Source organism: Dermacentor andersoni, chromosome 4 (genome assembly GCF_023375885.2).
Source record: "Dermacentor andersoni chromosome 4, qqDerAnde1_hic_scaffold, whole genome shotgun sequence".
In the NCBI taxonomy this organism is placed as follows: domain Eukaryota; kingdom Metazoa; phylum Arthropoda; class Arachnida; order Ixodida; family Ixodidae; genus Dermacentor; species Dermacentor andersoni.
This window is the reverse complement of record NC_092817.1, coordinates 150,564,952-150,590,064: the sequence shown is the minus strand read 5'-3', so window position 1 is coordinate 150,590,064 and position 25,113 is coordinate 150,564,952. Positions and strand designations below refer to the sequence as shown.

General features: G+C 42.6%; 1 protein-coding gene across 9 annotated transcripts in view; it reads left to right on the top strand.

Annotated features, from left to right (window-relative positions):
- The window catches only part of LOC126537915 (mediator of RNA polymerase II transcription subunit 25-like), a 105,657-nt gene that overhangs the window by 50,108 nt on the left and 30,436 nt on the right, over positions 1-25,113 (top strand). For 4 of the 9 annotated variants that reach the window (XM_055074539.2, XM_055074535.2, XM_055074533.2 and 1 more), the window contains exons 15-20: positions 304-318; positions 2,983-3,027; positions 6,782-6,802; positions 11,363-11,419; positions 14,427-14,516; positions 16,195-16,227. In XM_055074539.2, coding sequence (XP_054930514.2) covers positions 304-318; positions 2,983-3,027; positions 6,782-6,802; positions 11,363-11,419; positions 14,427-14,516; positions 16,195-16,227 — 261 coding nt within the window. The remainder of the gene's footprint in view (positions 1-303; positions 319-2,982; positions 3,028-6,781; positions 6,803-11,362; positions 11,420-14,426; positions 14,517-16,194; positions 16,228-25,113) is intronic. The other 5 variants (XM_055074541.2, XM_055074536.2, XM_055074537.2 and 2 more) reach the window with 4 other exon arrangements.

The following is a 25,113-nucleotide window of genomic DNA, read 5'->3' as shown; positions in this document are numbered from 1 at the left end:
ACTCAGTACCTTTGTAGGAAATCGTCAAAATAATTTCAGGGTCCCTTTAACTGCTAAGCAGGTGTGTTTGCTGCCTCGAGTACTAACGCCTCTTTGCACTTCTTGCATAAATTTTGCTGACATTTTTTACCTTTCCTTGCGCTTTTCCACTTGCCATGGAGATTGGAGAACAATGATAGCAGTAATTTCTTGCCGAACCTTAACACTATTTAGGCTTGACTGTATTATCTGTGTATCCACATGGTCACACGAACAGTAATTATGTTCTCTGTTTCCTTCCCACCCGACCTTAACTCATTGCAGGTGCACTGGGAACCAGTAAGTGTGTCTTACTTTTCATACTTAAGTCAGGACATCGGCAAGCGAAGCCTATCCATGGCTGCCACCAATGTTGGCCATACGTATAGTGACTCACACTTGGGTTCCCATGTGAATGTAATATATGATGTGAGTGCCTCCCTGAAAGTGAGACACATCTTTCATAAGTATTTTGTAGCATAGAGAGGTGGGCGGAAAGAATTGGAGTCAAGCTTGTTGGGCTACATGGGCAAGGTTAATGTCAGTAAAATTACCTTCACATTCTTAATGCCATTTGCCTCAAGTTGCTGCTACATGCATCTTTTTAATGACATTAAACATTGTGCTGATGATAGTTGCACAAAATAAAGTCAATTTTGTTGCCAGTCGTAATGTTGCCCAGAAAAGAATGTTCTCTTGGCAGGCAATATTTCAAGAAATTCCACCAAAAAGATAAATAATGAGAATATTTTATGTAGAATTGTTTCACAATACTTCAGAAATGGTTTTATCATCAGTAGCTGTAACTGCTAACCTAGGTGTGCAAATATGCATTTGACAACCAAATGAGTTGTGAGAATGCTTTACACCACAGATGGCATTAAGCTTTAATGCCATTAAGCATGTCTGGCACTGCATGAGTGGCATTAAAGTTTAAGTCATAGAGCAGTTAATATGCTCTACTAATGCGGCTATCTTTAGTTAAAGACTTGATTGCACAACATGTGATGATACAGGCCTTGCTCGGTGGGAAAACAATGATGTAGCTTGTGTGGATTGGCACCAATGGAAAAGGAGTATTGAGAAATGCAAAGGCGAAATAGAACCGTATAGTAGTGCAAAAAAGTTTACCTGAGAGATAGGAGACAAACCTGGAACAGCGAGCAAAATAACTGCACCATTTCTCGTATATGTTTGCCATCTTTGTAGATTGAGAATAGTTCAACAGTGATATCAAGATGACTCTTTTCCTTTCCTGATGTCAGTCCTTGGTAAAGTGTAACAGTGTAAAGTGTAATTTTTAACATATCTTTTTATATGTATTAGTACAATTCTTCTTCTAATATTATGGTTGCACATATGTGTCACTGCTAGATTTTCCTTTCAAGCTGCAGTCTGAACTATCTAACCATTTAAGCCAAGACAGTTTGTAGAAGTGCTTCCAGTTATCACAGTGCTGGTGCTTCTAGCAGAATTGACAGCTATGACAGGGTAGTCTAAAATATGCGACTGAAGTTATTAGAGCCCATGTTTGTCAATTACATGTGATGAGACAAAGTGAAAGCTTTAAGGGACACTAAAGGCAAATACTAAGTTGACGTGGAATATCAAAATACCATTCCAGAAACCTCGCAGCGCTTGTTTCTTGACAAGAAAAGACTTAGTTTACGAGACAACTGTGTCTGAAGAGTCCGCATGCCTTTAGCACAATTCAAATCGCCCGCCCCCATTGCATATGACATAACTGCCATTTATTGCCGTCGGGGAGTAAAACGGTGTCCGACAGACGGCACTACAGTTTTCTGCACAAAACGCCAATGTGCAGCCTTGCAAAAGCCGAGCCAAAACGGAACGTTGGATTCGCCTCTGCAGCTGCTCTTGGTGAAGTGGTGCAGACTGTTCGGGAATCTCGCGACATCACATGGACGTGGCATTGTCTGCTGTTGTAGTTTGTGTGAGTTTCGCGAGCCAGTAAATCCATTGCAGCACTATGCACTAGCGATACTGCTGAAACGTGAAAGCGCAGGCTTCTCTAGAGTGGAGAAAACTAGACCTTTCAATCGCCCGCATAGTCGCCAAGGGTCAATGAGTCCTTTTTCTAAATATCAAATAGAACTGCAGAAGTAACATTTTATTTCGTCTTATAAAGCTATACAATGATCTTTCTATTACAAGTAATTGAGTACTAGTCACAGAATTATGATGTAAAGTGTCTTTGTCATCGAGCTAGTACTTGAATGTCGCGGAGGAGTCTTTAATCGTGTCCTGCATTTACCTCAGTTTCTCAAATAGCAAAGTTCTGATCGCGATAAAATTGATGCTTTAGACGTTCTCAAGCACAACCCTATCACTAATATTTGCCTTTAGTGCCCCTTTAATGCGCTGTTCATTGCCACTGGAACTCCACAGCCATTGCAGATGAGCGACTCCTTCTTTAAGGTACACCTAATATTAAGGACACAATCCTGCTTCTCAAGTAAAGGGCACATAAGGTATAAATATGTGTGCAGAGTCCTGAGATGAAAGTAGCACTAGGCATGCATGTGCTTGAGCTTGGCTTTAGGCTCATGTAAGCTATAACTAAAAGGTAGCACAGGACAGTCGCTTGCGCTTTCTAAATTTCGGGCCTCTACCCATTACATTTCTCAAGAACAGAATGAGTATGCTTATGGTATCAGCATTTCTGTTGCGCCAGTATCTAGGGACAAATGCTGAGAAAGTTTATTAGAATTTGACCCTTGCCAAAATCTCAAACCTAAACTTGGCATAAACCTTTCTTTTCTTTCCTTCCTTTTTGAAAGAGGGGGGAGGGATGCATCAGAATGCTTGTTCCTTTGTCTAGTATGACTGCTTTACTCATTTTGTTTGGAACAATTATTATATTTTATTGTTTTTGTTTGGAGTAACTAATACTTATGAACTGAAAATTTTGTCTTTCCATCTTAAAAAAAAACCGAAAACCAGAATTCAGCACCGCCCATGTGTGTAACGCCAGCTCCTGTTTACCAGGTAAATGTATGCGCACATTTCTCTCTACCTTTTTTTATGTAGCTTTCTTGAGGTGTTGGAAGACAAAACTCTGCAAATATTGTGACGGAGGCGACTCTTGCAGTACCTCAACAAGAGAGTGGTGTTCTGCCACTGAGTGCAAGGTCATGGGTTTGATACCTATCCGCAGTGACCACACCTGCCATTGCTGCTGCTGAAGCTTCAAAACAACAGCAAATAATGCATTGTGTAAACCCCTAGTCAGCAGACATGCCTCGCATTGATGCACTTCGTCATCATGCCCTCACCTATGGTACAGACAATTGATTATACGTATACGTAGCTTGATGGTAGCATCAAAGGCCAACTGCAACAAAGTTTCACTTTTGGTAAATTGGTTATAAATATGTAAGTGCTACTGGAGCTATTGGCAGCAAAGGTGCATAACTGGTAGTTGTCTATTTATCATCTGCTTTAAATAGCAGCTTAGCAGACGATGCATGTCCCTGGTGGTTAGGGGATGTGGTATAAATGCCAGCAAATGGCTTCTGAGATTTTAAACACACCACGAGCACCCCTTAATCTCGGAGATCATGCGTAGTTGGCTCTGCATAGTTTCTGACAAGTGGTAATAACTTATTTCTTCTTTTTCCCCTCCTGATTTCGTATTAAACACATCCTACTAGTGCTAGCTTTTCACGATTCAGCCACTCTTATTTTAGGTATAAAATTTTCCACAGAGGCTGTTGGATGTCTGCAATATTTCAACCTAGACTTGTTTTGCAGTATTGTTGAAGTTGGCCTTTGAGGGACATTCGCACTTGTGATTGACAGGGGTCACACGAGCGACCGTTACTGGCAACCAAGAAGCAACTCACAGCAACCATTGTTGATACCGGCAAGAACGACTTGCCCGTTTCCAAAACAAAATGTCTCGAGATTGATGTCGTTTGGGGGTGATTTTTGCACCGAATAAGTTTGGCCCTTCATTTTTAAGCCGTGTGAAATACAGGGCGATATGAGACATAGCTTATTGACTTTGAATAAGCAAAGGCTTAGGTGTACGACGGACGCGAAGCTCAAAGTATAAAAAGCGGTTATGATTGCTGTTCAAAGGTTGCAATCACAGCTTTTCATAAAATAGCCACTCTGGTATCTAATCAGTGTGTGTTTCAAGTTGCTCACTTTTTGTCATTTGCTACTACTATCAATATCAGGTATCGCTGTCACTGTAGTCCATACAAGGTAACTCGAGAGACTCCATAGATAGAAAAAGTTTGGTTTTAAAATTTTCAACACATTTCGCAAATTAACTGCTGTGGGTGTAGTTGTTTGAGATGGTAGCTTTCCATTGCATTAGCAAAGGGGGGGGGGGAGGTCCTTAAAGATTGGGCTCTTTAACGCGTTAAGGGATGTTGATGACCTCAGCTCGTCATAGGCGGTCGCCACATTTTTGGCTTATGACAAACTCGCCCTCATCATTGGTACTTCAGCACTTTCCAAATGGTTTCCTGTATGCAAGTATGGTGGTTGCACACTTTTCACAATCGCATTTTTGTGTTTTAGCCTTGTTAGGGAAGCATGTCACATGAAAAAAATGAGCCATTGTGTTAAATTTTTTTTTCTCGATTAAACATATAAGAGGTCACGTAATTATGATATGATTGGTAGGAATTACATTTTGCTGCGCAGAGATGTCTCTTAACATGCAGCTTTGTTTTTTCTGCATTCCTGTTACTTGCCATGGGGCGCATCATCTCTCAGCATTTTCATCTTTCAGAAGTATGCTAACTTGCCCGTCTTCAGCACTCCTATAAACAACAAGAACACTTGAGAGCTCCATTGTTGGCTCTCAGCTGCCTTTGTTGGCTGCTTCCTTTTGCTTTTCAAGCAGCCACTATAATAACTATTAGTGTTGCCCTTTCGCACTCACTTTGAGAACATGCTACAATTACTCAAGCCACTTTGAGACACAAAACAGGTTCCGCATTAAACAACTGTTTGTACAAGTAAAGAAACGCTGCTGTTAGTTCTGCACTAAATTTCTGTGTGTTTTATACAAGGTTACCAAGATGAGGTTTACTTTGCACAATGCATGTCACACTAGTACTGTGCAGTATTTGATGCACTAAAATTGCGTAAGACCTGTTACACTTCACTGCATAGTGCTGGCTGGCCCACGGTCAAGGTATCCACATAAAGTGGGGAAGAATACCCATACAGGAAGGAGTAGCCATAGAAATATGGACAATGTATGTAAGAAATAAAGCTGACTTTTTAAATGTCAAAACTTGGAGAGCCTGTGAATTGGTTGAATTATTCAGGATATGAATTTTAAAAATAAATTATAGTGTTGCACTGTCACTTTGTTTATCACAATAATCTATAATCTATCATCTGCTTCCACCAGTTTTTGGTAAACGAATCTTTGTAATTGCATGATATAAGTTAGCATATTTAGCCATTTACTGTCCTAAATGCTTACTTTTGTTTCGTGAAGCAGAATAGCTTACCATACTCTGGGAAGGAACTGCAACTTGTCTGCACAGATTACTTAGATGTTTTGGCAGCCCTTCCCTTTCTAGGGTCGCCCACTGTTGATTGTTCCTTCACCCTGGCATATTTTGTCTGGTGATTACTGCAACCCTATGGTCACTCTTTGGCCATACCTGAACCTTGCAACATGCGAAAATTCATGCGTCATCATCAATACAAACTGCACCATGTTTGCCATCCAAATGCCTATTTACACTTGGAATTTTAGGATGGAATTTTAGGATGGACTCTTGGTCTTGCTTGTAGGTCACTTTAGGGTGCTCAACATGCTTTCAGCAGCACAGAAGGTGTTTGTATCCCCTCTTCCCTTAAATGGCTAGCTGCATCGCTATCAAGTAATAGCTCTAAAGTTTAGACACGTGGCCAAAAAGAAAGTGACAGACCGAGTTTCTTTGCAGCCTTAATGCTCGTACTGCAGTGAGCAGTCAACTTGATATTGTGCTCGCTCCCTCCACTTTTTGCCCAGACTTCATCTTCACTTTTGTTACCTTTACATGCAACAGTACAGGAAAACATGTTACCCAGACTTTATTAACAAAATAAATTCTGCAAAATCCTGTAAGCTGTACCAACATTTCCATCCACCAGACTTTACCGCAATGTTACAAAGGAGGTTTAGGAAAGAAAGCTCTCCAGTTGCGAAATTCTTTGTGGTGTGCAAGTTGAACCTGGCACTATTACCTATATGGAGAAGTTGCTCTACCAACTGAACTTTCCTTTGATGAGGCAGACACTGAGGCTGTAATCCTAGCTTTGTGCTAGTCTGGTAGATGGCAATTTTTCTTTCCATTGCCCATAACGAATATTTAGTGCATGCCATAGTATTCATGACAATAATAATGGAAGTATCAGCACACTGAAATAAGCTGCCTTTTACTGGGGCTTTCAGGCATGGTCTCATTAAGCAAGAAACTTAAATGGCACAGTAGTTCAGACAAACGTGCTAGAATTGATGACAATACGTAAATTGCATATTTTAAAATAAGGGATAGCCGTAATTTTTACTTAAAAGGATACAGCAACCTATTACTATTCCTTAAAATGAGATTTCAAAAATTGGAATGAGGTGCTTTTGCTTCTTGAGAGAAAATGTGCGCACCTTGGCTCTGCGACTCACGTGAAGCAGCAGTGTGCCGATTCTAGTCCCCATAAAGTGAAACCCATGATGTGTGCCTTCTGCCTTTTGGAGGTTTGCCAATGCCCCCTTTTACCTTTCCAGGCGTACATGTTCACCGAGGTGGTGAGTCAGTTTGACGGTGTTTTACTTTTTCTTGGTGGCGGTGGGCCATAGGTCGTTCTGTGAGTACAGTTGGAGTGCGCTGTGCCTTGCCTTGCGGCTTCCTTTTTGGTGAAAGAATTTAGAGCTGGGCGAATCTGTCTTGGTTTATCTTCAGAATGTTAGCGCAAAACAAGACATACACAAAGACGACACAAGTCGGTGCTGTCTCATGTTGCATCTCTGCATGTCCTATTGTTTTGCGTGGTTCCGATGATGAACTCGTAAGGCAACCCACTGCTTCTTTTAGTCTATGTCAATGTTGTATTTTTTCAAGTTTTCAGAAACAGCTGTAAAGGTGGGCTTGGTAAACGGCTTTACAATTACCGCTAATGCTGTCACCTGTCCAGTTCCTTCCTCTCTTTCTCTGATGCACTACATACATGAGACCTTCACTTGGAAGTTTCTATCTGCCAGGCTTTCCAATGTCACTAAATATGCTGGATACCACTTTTATAGGTTTATACAATAGCTATATTCATAATCTCTCTCTCTCTCTCTCTCTCTCTTTAATGCTCTTGATTTATCTTTGTTTCCTGAATGTTCTGTTTTTTTCTTGACTTATTTGATAAGGGCAAAGGTGCATTTGCCTCTTGCTTATATGGCTAGCAATTCCTTCAAGAGGACATGTCTCTTTTGTAATGGAGAATAGTGTTGTTACATCTAGGGATGTTTTAATGGAATACATATATCCATGGAGAATATTGTCCATCTCCATATTTAATACACACGCAGGGGGTAACTCATGTTTTCGCTGTCTTTCTAAATAGCAATACCATAAAGAAATTAAGTAAAAAGTGTGCTTCAGTATGCATTAAAAGCATGCTGGGCTCTACAAGGTGTCTTAACAGTGATCACTAATCTGATTTCAGCCTTTCAAATCATCACCTTGGGCTGCTGCTGCACTTGGTGCAGAATGTGGCATCCTGGGCCAGAATGAAATGTTAAATGTACACCAATATCGGCGTTGTCGAGTAAGATGAAGCATTATCAGGTTCCTTACTAAAAAAAAAAAATTAAAGGTAATAAAAACTGCACATTTATTTTCAGTCCTCACTGCAGGGGCCTCTATGATAAGAAACACAGACACATTTGCCTAACAGAATCACTGTGTAGTTAGCTTACCGAACATGCCCGGGGCAACATTTGCGGCAATTATTGTCATAAAACAATCCGACACAGCATTTGCGAGTTGTTCTCGTGCGTGCGCTGATAACAGTGCATTTAGCGTTGTCACCTGCTTGCTCCAGGTGGTCCCAAGCACATTTCTTGGCAGATCATAGCCTTGGATGCTTTTGTGCTCCCTACATAACTAACATTTCTCTTTTACAATATTTTGGGCTTGAAGTAGCTGGAACATCACAGTTCATGCTGTGAAGTTGCAAGAGTTTGCAAAGTTGTCACGTTGATAGGGTGTGGCATTAGAGTTGCGTACCACCAGGAAGACATGTCATGAGGAAGCCGCACATGCCTGGTTGCTTTAACAGCACTGAAGCGTGGACAAGACTTTTGGAGAGCTTTGAAGTTCTCAGTTACGTACGTGACGAAAACTGTCGCTTACTAATAATATTCATAATTACTTGAACAGGAGGCTACGCAGTAAAATTAATATAAATGCTCTTTATGTGCTACCATGTAATGCCAACAGGGAATGAAGCCAAGAAAAGCATAGGGGTAACTAGATGTGATTGAAATTGAAATGTAGAAAATAATGAAGAAAAGCGAAATGAAAGTGGACGAAAAGATAATGTGTTGCCGGTGGGGACCGAACCCAAAACCTTCACATTAAGCGAGCGATGCAGTACCAGTTGTGCTACAGTGGCGGTCATCAATCTGTCCACTAACTTGTGTACGTGTACTGGATCTAGCCCTGCAAGGGTTAACTAGTGCCGCTCAGAGCCGTGATAGGCGGATGTGAAACACTCTTTATTTGTTTTTTGTTTTTGTTTGTTTTTTGCCCGATGGCATCACATAACACAGGAACTTGGGAGAGCAGGCACGTGGCTAATAAACCCTTGTATGCTACCTAATGGCATCAAAGCTGCCAGGTTCAAGACCCTCGCTATGAACGGATGAGAAGAAAGGAAACGGAGGAGCTCGTTTTTTGTTAATCACAACCATATGACGCCAACAGGCAGTGAAGCCAAGGAAAGCAATAGGGTAACTAGCAGTGTAAGTAGCTGTGGTTCACGTAATGCATAAGTTGTGGTTCTGGTCACCACTGACGACAAGTTATCTTTTCATCCACTTTCATTTTTCCCCCCTGATTATTTTCTGCATTTCAATTTCAACCACAGCTAATTACCCTTGTGCATTCCCTGGCTTCATTGCCTGTTTGCTTTATATGGTTGTGATTAATAAAAATCGAACCCTTCTGTTTCCCTACTTCTTGTTCTATCTGTACTAGGGATTCATGAAAACTTGCGAGAAGCAACTATTGTTTACAGAAATAGCTTCTTTGTAACATGATCTTTACCTTTTTTCTGCCACTGGCAAATATTGTCGTCACCAGAATTTGTACCAGTATAGCAAATTACGAGCATAGTCATTATGATGCCACATTTTCTGCAGAGGTCTGTAGGGTATTTGGTACACTTTTGTCATTTTCTTTGGCTCAGAAAGGGCTAAAGGAGCCTTATGTGTATATAACAACAGCCAGCTAGCTAATAGCTATTGCTTTGCACTGCCTTCAGGCTTACATCAAGGGATCACCTGTCTTTGTAGGAAAAACAATATATTGTGACAGCTCTTATAGGAAGCACTGCTCTCAGTCAGTTTTCCTTGTTATCTGCATTATTTTCTTACACGAGTTTGTCACCAAAGTCAGGCGGACCTTAACTGCCATGTGCTTCAGGCAGAAGCTAGCTAATGCTTAAGTTTGCTGCAGTTGCTGGTCCTGAACTAATCTATAGCCACGCTACTTGTGCTTTCAATTCTGTCTCAGTATGATAGCTTGTAATAATGTCACTGCCACAGAGTGGTCACAGAAGGTGGATACTCATGACGGATCGACCCAAATTTCTGATGTAAACCATAGATTGAGTGCGACGTGGCTCACCAGCACTGAATCACACCATGCACAGAGATACACCGCATATTATGCTCGGTGACAACCTAAAAATTCAGTACGAGCTTCGCCCACAAAATCTTGCCGCACCTGACCTCGGTGTATCTGCACTTCAAGACGTAGTTCCAAAGAGATATATCCCTTTACGGAAGGGACATATAAAAATACCCGAAGGAAACGTTTATTTTTCATCAAAGTATGCAAAATACACCGAGAATAAGGATATTCTGAAAAGAAAAAATATATAGTGGAACCTTTTTCAGTAATAGGTTTGTTGCCTTCAGCAACTCTGGGCAGAGCACTAGAAGCAAGCTTCACTTTAAGCCACCTGTGGCTTTGTAAGGCACTTGTACAGACAGTTCTCGTAGAATGTGAAACAGCAGGGTACAGCCTCGCAATTCTTTAACAATATCACACGAGCGTCGATCGCATGGCATGTCAGTGGTCTTGTAGGGGCGCAGGGCAGAGGGAGCAGCGACAATCTGCGCAGGCACCCACTTCGAATGCTGTCCACTTCAGGAGTGCCTGCCACCACTACAAGCCCGCTGACACGCCGTGCGGTCTATGCTCGCGCGTTATTATTAAAAGATTTCCAGGGTGTACATTGCATTTGTTCTACTTTAGCTGTGTGACACCACTGTAGCCGAGGTTTTTGCATCAATCTTTGCTTCCTCTGACTTCAAAAGAAAGCATGTCTCAGGCCAACTTGCTTTTTGCTCGTCCTCTTTTCCTGCTCTTATCCAACAAGTGATGCTTGCTTACTGTCATTTGCGTCATTCAGTGTTGGCTGAAGACATTCAGCGAGAAACTCTGTACTCAAAACCGAAACTCTGCAAGAAAAAAAGAAATATTTCGATTTGTTACCTGTGAGCAACACTCATCCGTGAAAAGTGAAAAGAAGTTTGCCTCTGCCGTGGCGTTATGCAGATGAGCAAATGTAACTCACAAGAACGTCTTGGTGGGCGAGTTGGTGCACGCATGTCTGTTAGCATAGTCGTCTGTCCTAAAAATCACGACCGCACATGAACGCACTGACCGGACAAGCTCATGTCCTGTCAGTGTGTCCTTGTGTGATTGTGTCTTTCCTCGCTGGCAATTATGCTAACCTAACTGGCTGGCACATCTATGCAAATTCCTCTTGAGTTCGACAGCAGTGCATTTGCCGATGCAATATTGGGTTGTCAACTGCTGTGGCTGCTTGCAGCGAAGTTCAGTGCCACTAGTTTATATATATATTTTTTAATGAGCTACTTGGACTGTCACCTTAATCTGTTAAATGTTGCTGTTTGATTTGCCGGTGTAACGGGACATAAAAAGAAATCCACGCTATGTGAAAAGTCATTAAAAAAACAAGAATAGATGAGCCTATTTAAAGTTGACATGCTCTTTCCTTGTCCCTCAGCAGCCCAACATTACGAGCACAGCGCTTCTCACTGTGCGCACTGGTCTCTCCGCAGAACCAGCCGTATGCAACAGTCGGTCCAAGTTACACTGGGAACTCGTACTCGTCTGAGGTAGAGAACACTGCTTTGCGTCTCTTGTTTGGGCTTTCTGCAAGGACAGAAACGTTGGCGGCACTCCACATTCTGCAAGCACACTCCTTAAGCATGCCTTTCTTCTTTTCTTTTCTTTTCTACCCTTTACCACTTTAGCACAGTTGGGCTTGTGGCCTGAAGTTTGGTCTTGTCTGTTCTGTGCTCTGCAAATAGCAGGACTTAAAAGGGCTCTAAATATAACATAAGATCAGCTTAGACTGCCAGGTTAATCTTCTAAAACTACATTCTCTCTCTCTATTTTTTTTTTTTTCCGTGGAGTCAGTGAAGGGGTTTTTTCTAGGAATGGGGGCCAAACTTATGAACTTCACACCAAAATCACAATGCCAATGTTGGTGTGATGACAAAGATTTCACGTTCCTCTGTGCACATTTGAGGGTTCTTTCTTTGGGAGGTTACACAGCTGAACATGGTGGTTACTTTCAAATGCAACTCAGTGACAGCGTGCTCCTATTCCAAAACATCTAAGTAGCATCAGGCTGATTCTAGTTTATTCATGTGCTACAATTTATGCACTGATGCTTCTGCTACCTGTGGCGTTGCAGGAACCTAGTATGGTAATTTTAACTGAGCATCTCGACCCTTCTTCCTCTTTTTTTTTTTTGTGAATTCTTTCTCACTTGCTAGTCTTCCATTCCTGGCGAGACCAGCCTGCTGCCAAAGTTTAGTATACCAATCCAGCTTTTCTTTTACAGATGAGGATGGCTAAAGACAGCACTTGTGTCCTGTATTCTTCCTTTCTTGTCCTTGTCTGCTTGGTCACTGCTTATGATGAATATTTCTATAGCGTACCTTTGAATTGGAGCGCAGGTTTCAGATAACACTTATGTTAGCGTACTGTGCGTTTGGGTGCACTGTGTTGATGCTACCAATGTTGTTCAACACTGCAACTTCGTTAAATTCGTTAAACTGTTTGTGTGACTGTGGCAGGAAGCTGACTAAACACAGGTTTTCCACTTGGCAGATCGTTACTGCTTGCTTTTCCCTAGTTTGCTTTTGAACGTAAGGATGGCAGAAGGAAACATTTATTTGCTAACCCTAAGGAAAACAGACATACGAAGTGCTGCCTCACTAGGAGTGCCAGGTATACACAGCTGATCTAGCTAAACCATTTCACTTTCACAAATCATTTTGCACTGGGTTCCATTTACTGCCATGTTTTGCATGCATTGCTTGGCTGTTTTGTCCACAATAAATCTGAGGTGCATGTTGTCTACTGTGACTCTACTGAAAGAATGTCGGATTTACTTCATAGGAACAGTAGCGCTGTCTGCCATTGCTCTGGTGGAGGTCGTCCTGCGCTGTAGCAATGGTAGATAGATACCAGTGGCATTTGATCTCTGCTTGCATAGACAGCAAAGTACATAGCAGCTGCAATTGTAGGCTCGAAAGAATAATCGAAGCCCTGCATGATTTTATATGTCAGAAAGGGGACATGCACAGAAAATTGTGTGCACACTGATTCTAAGAACAGGCAGGATGACAAAATTCTCTTTAGCAATTATAGAGGCTCAATTTCAGTTAAGTTGGCAAGCATGCGTCTCATTCTGCTACGCTTGTCCCTCACCAGGATATTTTTCGCCAAGCTATTTGGTGTTAGACAAGTGTCACAGATGTCTGGGCAACAATCATGTCCGTTCGTGAGTCTGAGCAGGAGACAGTGAATGAGTGTCATTGCATGACTGGGGTACTTTCAAATTGTTTTCGGCGCCTTCTGCAGTATGGGTGTGAGAAATAATACCGGAGCTGCACCTGAAAGCATTGTCTTGGCACAGTTGTAAGCACTATGCGCACCCCTTTTCGCCTCTTCCGAATGGGCTCCTATACCAGTAAACAAGGCTTCCGTATGGAAGCAGAGATGTCCTGAAGGTTTTTTTTACACATTTTTATTTTTGGTTGTCACCTATCTGTTTTACCTTTTCATTATGCCTCCTTCCAACCAATGAATTATCGTCGAACCATTGATTTCATTAACCTGCACATGCGTTTGGCCAAGCGTTTAGATGAACAAGGTTTCCGTACAGAAGCCAAAACATCTTAAAATTTTTTTGAAGCTTTTTTTTTAGACCTTTTCATTTTTGGCAGCATCTCTCTGTTTTACTTTTTCATTATGCTACATTATGCTACACATGTCGAAGTACTATTCCAGGGGCTCTGGAAGTGTATTTTTAGTGTAAGGGCAGGAGCCAGGGCTCATTTTGTCAACACAAACATTTTTTTTTTCTTTTCTTCTCGTGAAAACAAAATAACTTGTTTGACTATCAGCTCACCCATAGCAATGTATGGCACTGGTTGGACCCCACAGCTGAAAAGCAGCGATCCCCTGCAATGAAACCTGTGGGGGTGCTTGCCCCCGCCCTCCTTCCCCCTTCCAGAGCCTCCTGCCGTGCTCACTTGGGAAAGCATTGAGTGAATAGCTCATGTCCTCTCTCTTTCTCTCTTTTTTTTATGCGCATCTTATTTGGGGTTGGTGAATTTGTCCTGGTTAAAAGATCTTTGAAGACTGAATACAAGTGCCTAGTTACCTTTGTTTTCTCTGCCAGGCTTTACTATTTTGTCTGTCATGCAGCCGTGCACTCCAGAAAATCTTGTAGCCATTTGAAGAGTAGATGAGTCTTAATAGGTGTTGTTAAGGTTCTAAACCTTACCTCTTGCTTGAGGTGCTATTTTAATATATTGCAAAGTGTAATAGAGTTCTATAGCACGAGCAAAAAAAAGAAAGAAAGGTTGGCTGTGTTTAGTGGTTCGTTAACTTTACTGTAAGTGCACAAGTAGCTTCATGGTTTATGTTTTTAACAAATAGGCTGCTTCCTGACTCAGATAAATGCATTCGCTGCTGGTTGGTGAAGCTTCACTGCTTAAATGAACTTCACTGGACAGATGAACGTGTCTGTATTTTTCTGTTAACCTTAGAGCTGCTCAACATGCAAATCGAGTGAGCAAGCATCTCCCCCTGTCTTATGCACAGCTGCAGAACATGTCTGGTGGTACCATGGCAACGGCGGGCGGCATGAACATGGCTGCGCCGGTTCCAAACGCAACAATGGGCATGGCGCCGGTGAGTAAGCATGCCTCATTGTTTGGCGATAAGATTGATAAATGGCACTTTAACATGTCTGCCGGCATGACTGTTTAGTAGGAAGGAGCTGAAAGTTTGACGTTACATAACTGGAGGTGAAGCCCCAATGCATTAAGTACTTGGGCAGCCATGACCAGCACAGATGAATGCTGTGTTGGACATCTTTGCCATGTTTTCGCACTTCACCTCTAGTCATTGTGGAATATCAAATAACCTACACTCCAAGACCTTCGTTTAGCATCGTTTTGAAAGCCTCTGCTTAGCCCTATCTATAAGGACCTCTTGCCACCATGCTTGTGCGTAATATGCATAAAAAGTTGGCAAGAAACTATAAGCTAAATTCCAGCATGCAGACTTTGATGCTGTACATAGGAAGCACACGGGCTTTCACACTTGACTATTTAAGAGAAGGCTTTCTGTTTTAAGCATGTTATCACACAGAGTGGAGAAGAAGGTGCCAAAGGCCACATGCTAGGCTTATTGTATTTCATCCTCCTTGGCAATAGCGCACGTAACACAATGTGTGTACTGCTGGTATGTGAAGTGGGGCATCGTAGTTTTCCAGTGTGGTTCCTTCACGTTTCTGCTGCTTGGAACCTATTGATAATGTCACCTGGTTTCTAGAGCTGTGGTATATTTCATCACTTGTAGTTTACAGCTGTGTTTGAACATTGTAGAATTAAGTCAATGTGTAGAAGATACCTAGTAATGCTCCTTATTGTGAGGGTTCTTTGCTCAGCAGCGTTTTAACTTTGTCAGAGAGCCAAGACTGCTGGTACTTGCCTCCTAGTTGCATTTGCATTGCCCTGCACCTGAATTTGCGTGGCCTCGCCATAAGTCTTAATGAGGATGAATCAAAGCTATGCAGTAGCTTCAGCTGTGAACTCATTTGCCATTAGTGAGCACACAGTCATGTGGAATTTTGTATTTTGTGCAGGAGATGGCATGCACATGTTGTCAGTGCTAACATGACTAAGGCACATCATGACTCAACAGTTTTTAAGCCTCCACTTTTGTGACTGAGGTTGCTATCATTGCAAGCAGCCACACATGTCTGGGCTGAAAAAAACTGTTGTGTCATGATGTGATGGACATACCGCTCATTTTGAAGGCAGCCACACTCTGAGAAAAACTTGTTCCTGGCCTAGTTCATATTTTGCTGAATGACATGGTTACTGCCAAACGGACAAACACAAAAGCAAGGTGCCACCTCCTGGAAATAAAAAAAGATGAAGGCACATGGAGCGCAGGCAGCAGCCTGAATCGTTCAGTTGCTGCCCCAGCGAAGAATCGATCAGACATCGGTGTCCAGGCCTGATCAGCATCCTTCTTCTGTATTGCTTATACCATCGATTACGTTCCTAGCCCTTATTTATGTCGCTTTAGTGGCAAACATATTCCATAGCTCAGCCATGTGGCTGCATGTTTCCTATCACATTTTTCGCAAGTGTATGTTTATCCTAAGGAAACTGCTGTTTTCACCTGTTTGACTTGTGATAACTGGCACAGGTAGGCTCATTACAAGTCTCATAGGCTACTATAATGGGGCTGCTTCATGGCAAATAAGGGAAAGGAGGAGGGGTGCCTTGTTTGTGAATGAGTTTTGTGCCCTTTCATTAGCGTCTTTTGTGAGCAAGGCATCTTCTTTCCTCAACAGACACCGCAATACTGTGTGTGCTTGCATGAGCAAGTGAGTATGCAGTCGACTACGTATGCACACACCTCCCTACAGATTGCTTAATAGATTTAGACTTGAAAGCCCAGTCAGACGATGTCATTGTCACTCAGATTATTTTACGATACATTGAGGCTTGTGAATGATACAAGACTTGTTTCTTTCACCTTTCTGTGCCAGCCATATGGAAAAAGTAGCATCACACAAGGCGTAAATGCAATGGGTGGAAAATGTGTCGTCTGACTTTCCTTGATGAGTTGTCAAGCTTTCAGAAAAATTTGCAGTGCCTGGTCAGAGAGAAAGCAGCATTCTTTCTCATTGTATCAGCTTCTTGCATGAAGTTTGCTATAAAAGTTACTAGAGGGAAGCCTGACACTAGTGTCTACGGGAGCTGAACCTAGGGGGGTTCAGCCACCGTTGAAATGATAGGCAAAGCATGGACTTGCCTAAACTTCGTCCAGACATCTTTGTCACTTTGCACATTCATCATTTTGAATGAATTATTGCATTACAAATGCAACAGTTTGCAATGATTACCGTAATATCCCGAGATGTAGCCTACCTAAAATCCGGTGCAAATCTGGTAAAAAGAGGGAGTGGGCTAACATTCTGTCTGCAGTAAAGAAAACCTGGAAAAAAAAACAAATTTTTTCGTAGCCAAAGGTTGTGAAGGTTTGTTAATATGTCCTTGTACAGTCTTCCTCAAAACATTCAAAAGAACAGTCTCTGTCACCATGAAACAAAATGTAGATGACTTTGCCACGCAGAAGGGTCAGACATGGTTGGCAGAGAAGCAGAAGGGTGAACTGCCAATGCTAGTCGTTCATAGAGTTCGCTGTCTTTGGACCCATCAGGAGTGGTAGATATTCCACAGTGCTTGAACAGTTGGGCAACAGCTTTCTCAGACATGGGTGCCCAAGCTATTTGGACACGAAGTTCGTAAGGTCTTGCTGCGAGGGTCTCCTCAGTGACCCCCCCCCAGGGCAGTGCGATTGCAAGCAATGCGCTATCTTTCAGTGTTCTGGAAAAAAAATCTCAAATCATGTCAAAAACCGGCGTGGGTTTTCTTACAGGGGTGGGGCATCTCTCGGAATATTATGGTATGCATGTGGGCAGAAATATAATGCCTTCATGTGTTTAAAAAAATGTGATTGCTTGGAAATACAGAAAAATTAAGTGTAATAAATAATGGCACAAGAACGTCTAAAGAACTAGCTGAAAGGTTCGACATATTCGGGTACTAACCATGATTCCTGTGGTAGATCAACAGTCACAGCACCAGAGTTAGCTGTAGTAAGTTTGTAGGAAATTCTGTGTGGCTTCATGCGGGCTGTGTCGTCTCTCAGGAACATGAGAAGTGCATTGTTGATGTGGGAGCAGAAGATAATAGAGGTGGGCGCTTTGACTGTTCTGCCACTTTTGAATGCCACTGCTAGTTGCCAAAATTTTCTGTTATATTTCACTTTTTTAACTCTTACTAAAAGCAAGGAAGCCCGCATGAAGCTGAATGGGATGAAAAGTTAGCGTCACAAAGTTTTGTTTCTATCTGCAGGCTTCAAGACATTCACTTCTTTTTTTTTTTATGTCTGTTCAGCTCTGTTGCAAAGTGGATGTTTGCGTGCTGTCGTTGAGTGCCGCTGTTTCTTTTCTGTCGTTGTTCCAGTTTGTTCAGCTTACCTTGTTCTGTTGCCATAAAGATGTGTATGCCACTGAGAATTTTATTCTAATATTCTGAGCAGCTTCAAATATCATACACACTTGTGAAAGAGCTGTACTTGCTTTTTTTTTTCTAAATTTTAGTCCCCGCTTTATAGGCATGACCCATATATACAAATAAGAGGTAATATAATGTGTATTCTGTAATGCTTGAAAAGCAGGCTTAGTTAAAGCTATATGTGACCAATGAAAAGCGTTTATTTTAGGTTGAGTCACCTTAAAAGCTGACACTGCTCAATTTCAAAGAGAGGTCATCTGCAAGCACAGGCTCTACATTGGTGGGAAAAGGGAGAAGGCAAGCGCACCTGTGGACACAAGAGTAATGCTTTCAAAAAGAAACTTGCAGGAATCGTTACACAAAATATGAGATGTCCTTATTTTGCTATGTTGCAACTATGAATGCCTTAGTAGCTGGTTACATCATAAATGCATATGAGAAATGTAGCAAGTCAGTATGGCAACGTGTACAGTCAGTGAACAGGTTGTGAGCACACAGAGAACCACTGCAGCAATAGTGGCGGCATTTAAAAGTGAGTGTCTTTCACAGACAAAAGTGCCTGTTTGTCACTGCATCGGCAAAGCATTGCAGGTTGCATATTGCATGTGTTTGGGAAAGTGCAAGGACCTGAGCCACAGAGATTTCCAGGATACGAATTAGGTGACAACGCCCATGCTTTGCGCCAACAGACTTCTCTCTACTGTTCATTAGAGACTAAAGAATAGTCTAAGCTTGATACCCCCATATGCGACGCTGATAATGCATAAAAATGGTGCAGTGCACACTGCATTGCTAGCTAGTCCCACTCGTGATCGCAGCTGCATGGCCGTGGCCGCCAGGCAAGTTAATGCACTTAGAAAGCGCAAGTGTGTCTCTTGCACAGATAACTTTGAACATCTCTTTTACTGCAAACAGCTATCCTTGCTGCAATCGGTGCTAATGCTGCTCACTTTTTCTCTGTGTCTTCTCACCATGCTCATGACAATGTTCCTGAGGCAATAATAAATGAGCTATGATATGAAAGAAGTTAGGCAGTAGTAGTAGCACAGCTGCAAAAGAAAGAAAGATAATGAAGTAGTTCACCAAAGCATTTGCCACTTTGTTGTGCCATGTCACAACAAAGACACTCGAGAAGCAGCAGTGTGATGCAAGAAGTTTATCATACTATGAGCCATTTGCTTTCTGAGATGTGTCGTTGGTCAAAGTTGTGCAGGTGAAATTTTTAGATGTTTAATCCCAGACATGGCAGTGCATGGACCTTGCATGAGGATATATGATATAGGGTTGGTACACTGCGTCACCGTGCACTGCATACTTTGGCAGCCCAGCTTGTGCCCAGCCATTTGTTGCCGCCATGTGTACAAACTTTACATATAGTACTCTGGCTTCATCCGTATAACATGTTTAATCAATCCTCTTTCAACTTTACTGTTACAGTTATGAGAAACATATTTCTGACATCTTTCTTTTTTTTTTATTTTTCATTGTGGCATCATTCTGTGCTGATGTGTCTGTTTTACACCAGACAAAAACTGCATGGATCACATTTCGGTTAGGTTACAGCGTAATAAACGGTTAAGTACTGGGCACTGTGGAAAGCGGGTACCGACATATTTTTGGCTATTAAGTTTTTTTGGGGAGGGGGGGAGGAGGGGGCTGTAAAGGTCCTAGGTCTTTAGAGCCCAGGAAAGATTGTGACAAGCCTCAGAGTGCTGTAAATAATATAGTACATTTTCTACAGCCAGTTTCCATTTAATTCCCTAGGAGGATACCATGTTGGCACGTCATGACGCAGTATGTGGTCCCTTGGGAGCAGGACGGTGCGATATTTTGACACTTGCACTGGCTCGCTCGGTGGTCTCAAATGCTGCTACTCATTGTGACGTCCAATGTAGCAGCATAGCAGACAACCAAGCTAGTCAGAGCGAATGTCAAAACATAGCAATGTCCTGCTTCTACATGACCACGTAGTGCTTCATGATGTCACAACACAGTAAGAAGTGAAACTGAAACCTGTAGAAAAGCTATTATCATACCTGCCAACGCTCCCAGTTTGTCCAGGACACTGCCGAATCCTGATATATCCTCCCGATTGTACGGACACAGCCATATATATACTGAAAAGCTACCCCGACCCCATTTTTAAAAATGCATCGTGTAGCACAGCTGCATCGTAATTGTCACTATGTACTAAGTAGTTAGCCAAAGTCATATTTAGATCGAGACCATTTGTGTATAGGCAGCGTATGCCTAACTCAGTTCACTTCAAATCAAGATAGGCACTGATGACTGCACGTGAGACAAAGGCCTGATATCCATCGCATAACGGTCAGTTCCATTAAGTTATGTTCGCTTAAACATCTAAAGAGGCCATTGTCATGGAATGCAGTATGTTTCTTAATCATACACGCGCACATGCACAGTCTCTGGTCATAGCACTAGTGCTGAGATGTTTAGTAACTGCACTGGCAGCCATTCAGAGCTGTTTCTGATTTGCCTGTGGTCCAGAAGAAAAGTGCAATTTAGTTTTGTCATCATCATTGCCCCCCCCTTCCTCCCAATCATCAAATATCCCGAGTTCCGAGGTCAAGGCGCTGAACCGTGCTCCCTGAAGGATTGCCGAAAATAGCGCCTCTTCCTCTTCACAATCACTCTCTCTTCTGAAGTTTCCAGGTTGGCAGGCATGTATTATTTAAGTTACTTGGGGGGGCTTTGAGGCTTGCGAATATATTTTCTAGGGTTCAGAAGTCCCCAACCTTCATTTAAACCAAGAAAACACTCGAAAATATCATGTCAGTACCCCTTTAAGAGGGTCCTGAAGCACTTTTCATTGAAGTTGAGAAATACATTTGAAGTTAAAATAGAGAATTTCAAAAACACTTTGCCGCAAAAGTCACTTCAATGCGTTGAGCAGAAGCAGAGTTATTGGTAGTCGAAGATGGCTTTGATCCCGTTTGTGGTGCTCCCACTCCTTCTTCAATGCCTTGCACTGCAAAGGCTATGGCAGAGCAGGGTGTACCTACAGCACCCTGCCTGCTGAACTTCACCATGCCTCCAGTTCAAATTTGATTTTGGATGTTCACATAGGTGCCACTACTTCTAATTTCGGCGCCTACGACGTGTCAAACTCGGAGGCTATCCCTCAGCTTACGGTCGAGTTCAGTATCTCATCCCTTTGCTGTGCTACAGTGTACCAGATTGCTACCCGCTGCTCTTCTGACACCAAGTGACATGAGTAGCCTATTTCCTTTCACACGTATTTGTACAGCAATCCCATAATTTTCGAGGGTTGAACGAACTTCATCAGCATGTTCGCTCATGCAAGTAGTCGGCAGCGCTCACATTGGCCAAGCGATGGATGCTGCACTCCTGACTCACATTGAAAGGTTTCCTAATGTGATGAGCTTTGAACACGATCGCGACACACCTTGAGGTTGGGCGACTCAGGAAGCAGACAGCCCGTTTGTTCTTCAGATGTTGGCACTCGGGCCTTGAGTCACATCACCCACAGATGCCAATTGGAGCGTGCATTTGTGCTAAGCGAGTGTGCTCGTCGCGACACCCCGCGGTGGCTGCAGTGTCTACGTTACACTTCAGGCACAGGTACATGCAACTGTAGTGGCCAATTATGTGCACGACAGGGCTGCAGTGCATGTTCATGCTCATGTGCTCCAGTCTGGCTATGCTACAGGGTGCGAACATGCTTTGTCCTGCACCAGCTTGACCAACGGATAGTAGCCACATTCAGATTGCACGTTTTGCGCAATAGCTCAGCACAAAGCGAAGCCTGCCAGGATGTCTAGAACAGGAGTGAGCACATGATGCCAAGCGTACATAAGGTCTGACCTTAAGTTTTGCTTGGTTCGAGTCTAGTTGAGTGTTCAAAATGAATTGAAATTGGCGAGACCCAACAGTTACGACACTGATAAGCAGTGTGGCCAAAGTTTCGTTCCTACGGGGGGCACACGTGCCATAGCATTAGCTGACGATAGTCAATGATGGTACAGTAGTGCTACTTTCAGAAGCACATAATCAAAAACCTTTAATGCAGATTTCTTTGCTTACTTCAGCCTGTTTAAACTGTGTCAGTAAATATACACAGTGATAGTAGGAAGAAGTGCACTGATCCAAGCACCCTTCTTGATTAATGTTAGCTATTGGCCAATAGCAGCCCCTTATGGGAACCTGCTATATGATGAAATAGGGCAGCCCCTAAAAGAGTTTGAAGAAGGCATTTGTTGAAAAGAGAAAGTTTGAAAAAAAAAAAGGGTGACTTCATGCTGTGCTTGCGAGCTCCACGTGCCGCGCAAGACTGCAAGATTTAGCTGTGTTCACAGCAGTGTATGCTATCTGCGGACTTTTTTTTTTTTTTTTTCACCAATCTCGAGGGGTGATTCAGGATCTCTTTGGTGCATGTTTGAAACTTGTTTCACGTCGCTGCCACTTATCACCTTGAGAGGTAGCAAGGCATCTTTTGGTGCCTTACAAATGAAGTAAACTTGTAGGCTTGTGAAGAGACAATGTACTTGTTAAACCTTTCAAGCCTTACTACCGTGCCGTAAATGTATTCAAAGGACACCTTTGCCTATCATAAGGCAGCCTTAAGGTGCCATGAAGCATGTTCTCAAAACATCTCGTCTTCTTTTCTTCTTACTTAAAAGTAATGTTATCAACGTAAGTATTCGGCTGGTAAGTAACCTTATCGGCAATAATTTGTATCTGGTTTGTTTGCGAATACAGTGACTACACTTTCTTTTTTTTTTCATGGCACTGTGATCGTCTGAAGGTAACGTTGAGTTAACACAACAGCTTTCCACTAGCTTAACTGGGGGCTTGGTAATTTCTTTTCTGCCTTGGAAGCAGTCGGGCAAGTTCTGCAAAACCGCAGTACTGCCACAGCACAGCATGGGCAGGACATGATGCTTGTGGATACCAACAGGTGGCGTCATGCATAGTGCAGTGATTCTTTTGCCAAAGAACTGGGATATGGTCTAGTGAGGAGTACTTGCTATAGCAGATGTAATGGGCCCAAAATAAATGACAACGGAATGAGACACACAAAACCGCAGTGATCCTTACTGTAATCGTCAGTGCGAACTGCAAGCGCCCTCAAGCCATGTCTTGTTGAGCAGCAGAAATGGTTGATTAAAGTCGGTGAATGTTTATTTACCGAAAAGTAATAACCTCAAAGCTCGGTGTGATGGACATTTATCTAATAACATTCATTGCTTGATAAATTTTTTTTCACTTCGCAGGCTTAACTCCTTTGAAGACTGTGTTTGTTTTTTTTTTTTTTACCCTAATTCAGGAAATCATCATTGTGTTTCAAAGTCTTTACACATTGCATGCATGCACCGGGGCCATCGTAACGGGAAAAATAAAACTGCTCAACTGAGACAGATTTTGTCATTTGCCTGTTTCCTCTCACAAGTGTTGCCAGCAAGTGTAGGCAAGCAGCTTTAGAGTGAAACACACCGCCGTGTCATTTGTATTACACAGCTCGCGCACAGTGCATTCTCTTTGTGTCACATGCTCAAGCTCCTCAGTGGCTTTGAGAACCTGGCATGCAATAACAGTATTAGTAATAACAGGTCAGTGACGAATGTCAGAAAGAAAAAGTAATTGCTGAACACTCGTACATCAAATGCAGCAAAGCTGCATATAAAGGAGTTCCCACACCCTTCGAAAGTCCTAGGGGATCTGTTTTTCCACTCGTCGAAACCTGCCAAAGACTTTGCAAATGCTTCACTATATTGGTGCTTATTACGTCTATCAGCAGCAGCAGCCTATTTTTATGTCCACTACAGGACAAAGGTCTCTCCCAGCGACCTCCAATTACCCCTGTCTTGCACGAGCTGATTCCAACTTGCACTTGCAAATGTCCCAATTTCATCACCCCACCTAATTTTCTGCAATCCTCAACTGCGCTTCCCTTCCTTTGGTACCTATTCTGTAACTCTAATGGTCTATCTGTTATTAGCCCTACACATTATATGGCCAGCCCAGCTCCATTTATTTCTCTTAATGTCAACTAGAATATTGGCTATCCCTGTTTTCTCTCTGATGCACACTTCCCTCTTCCTGTATCTTAACATTATGTCTAGCTACACCTCTATACTCACCGTTGTATCTGACACTTGTTACTGTACCCTGTGCCGGCTCTACCGACGCTAACATCTGGCTGCACATTCCGACGGCCTGGGTAGGGCTGCGTTGTGGGATATTAGTGATAGCACATCACTGATGCTGGCGTCAGGCCGCCCTAGCCCGCCTTCGCCACACAAAAAGCGTTGTTACCACCAGCTGTTACTTGAGCAGAAATTATTCCTGCTGTTAACGCGCTTGGTATTCCAGCACTTGCTTGTGTTCTCCTTGTCCAAAATCACTGTAGAAAAATTCTTACTTAGCCTGTAGAACTTAGCCTGTAAAAAAAGAAGCACGCACTTCTTCCTTCGCGATTGGAAAATTGGTGGAAGAAAAGTAGAGAAGCGACAAACAACGGAGGCATGCAAAAACAAAGTTCACAATAGGGGTTCAGAAACTTCGGTTATGGGAATACATTGCGGGATTTGTTTTTCTCCATTTCTTTTTCTTTTTAACATAGGTAAGACATTAGGCAATATAATAACAAGAACCTGGTGGGGCAACCCACCGCCCTGTTCCAAAGGGGATGCTCATAGCATCCATCCATCCATTCATGGATTGTGCACACTGTGCTGAGGACTCTATGTTTAAGCATGCGGCTGCCAATAAAAAGCAGGCTACACTGCTGCAGTGGGGCCGATCGAAATGATTAATGCAATGTGGATAGAGGGAACTACTTTAAGCAGCGTGTATGGAAAGCATGAGAGCATGTACAAAGATCGGTCTGATTAGCCACAGTAAGGCACACTAATCACATTGAAAACTCGAATTCAGTGTTCACGCACGCAGATTCGCACAGTTCTGAGCTTTCTACCCACATCGCGCGAACTTGCTGTGGGCCTCCCTATTTGAGAACTCTTTACCGTCGGTGCCGATGGCTCTGCGGATTAGTTCTGAGTAACCTGATGCACCATCCTCACTTTTGTCTATCGCTCGGACTGGAATCATAGCAAGCTAATGATAAAGCACAGAAACCACCTGCTATGAATATGGAAAAGCCCTCCTGTTTTCTGGAAGTGAACTGGAAAGCAATACTTTCTAAG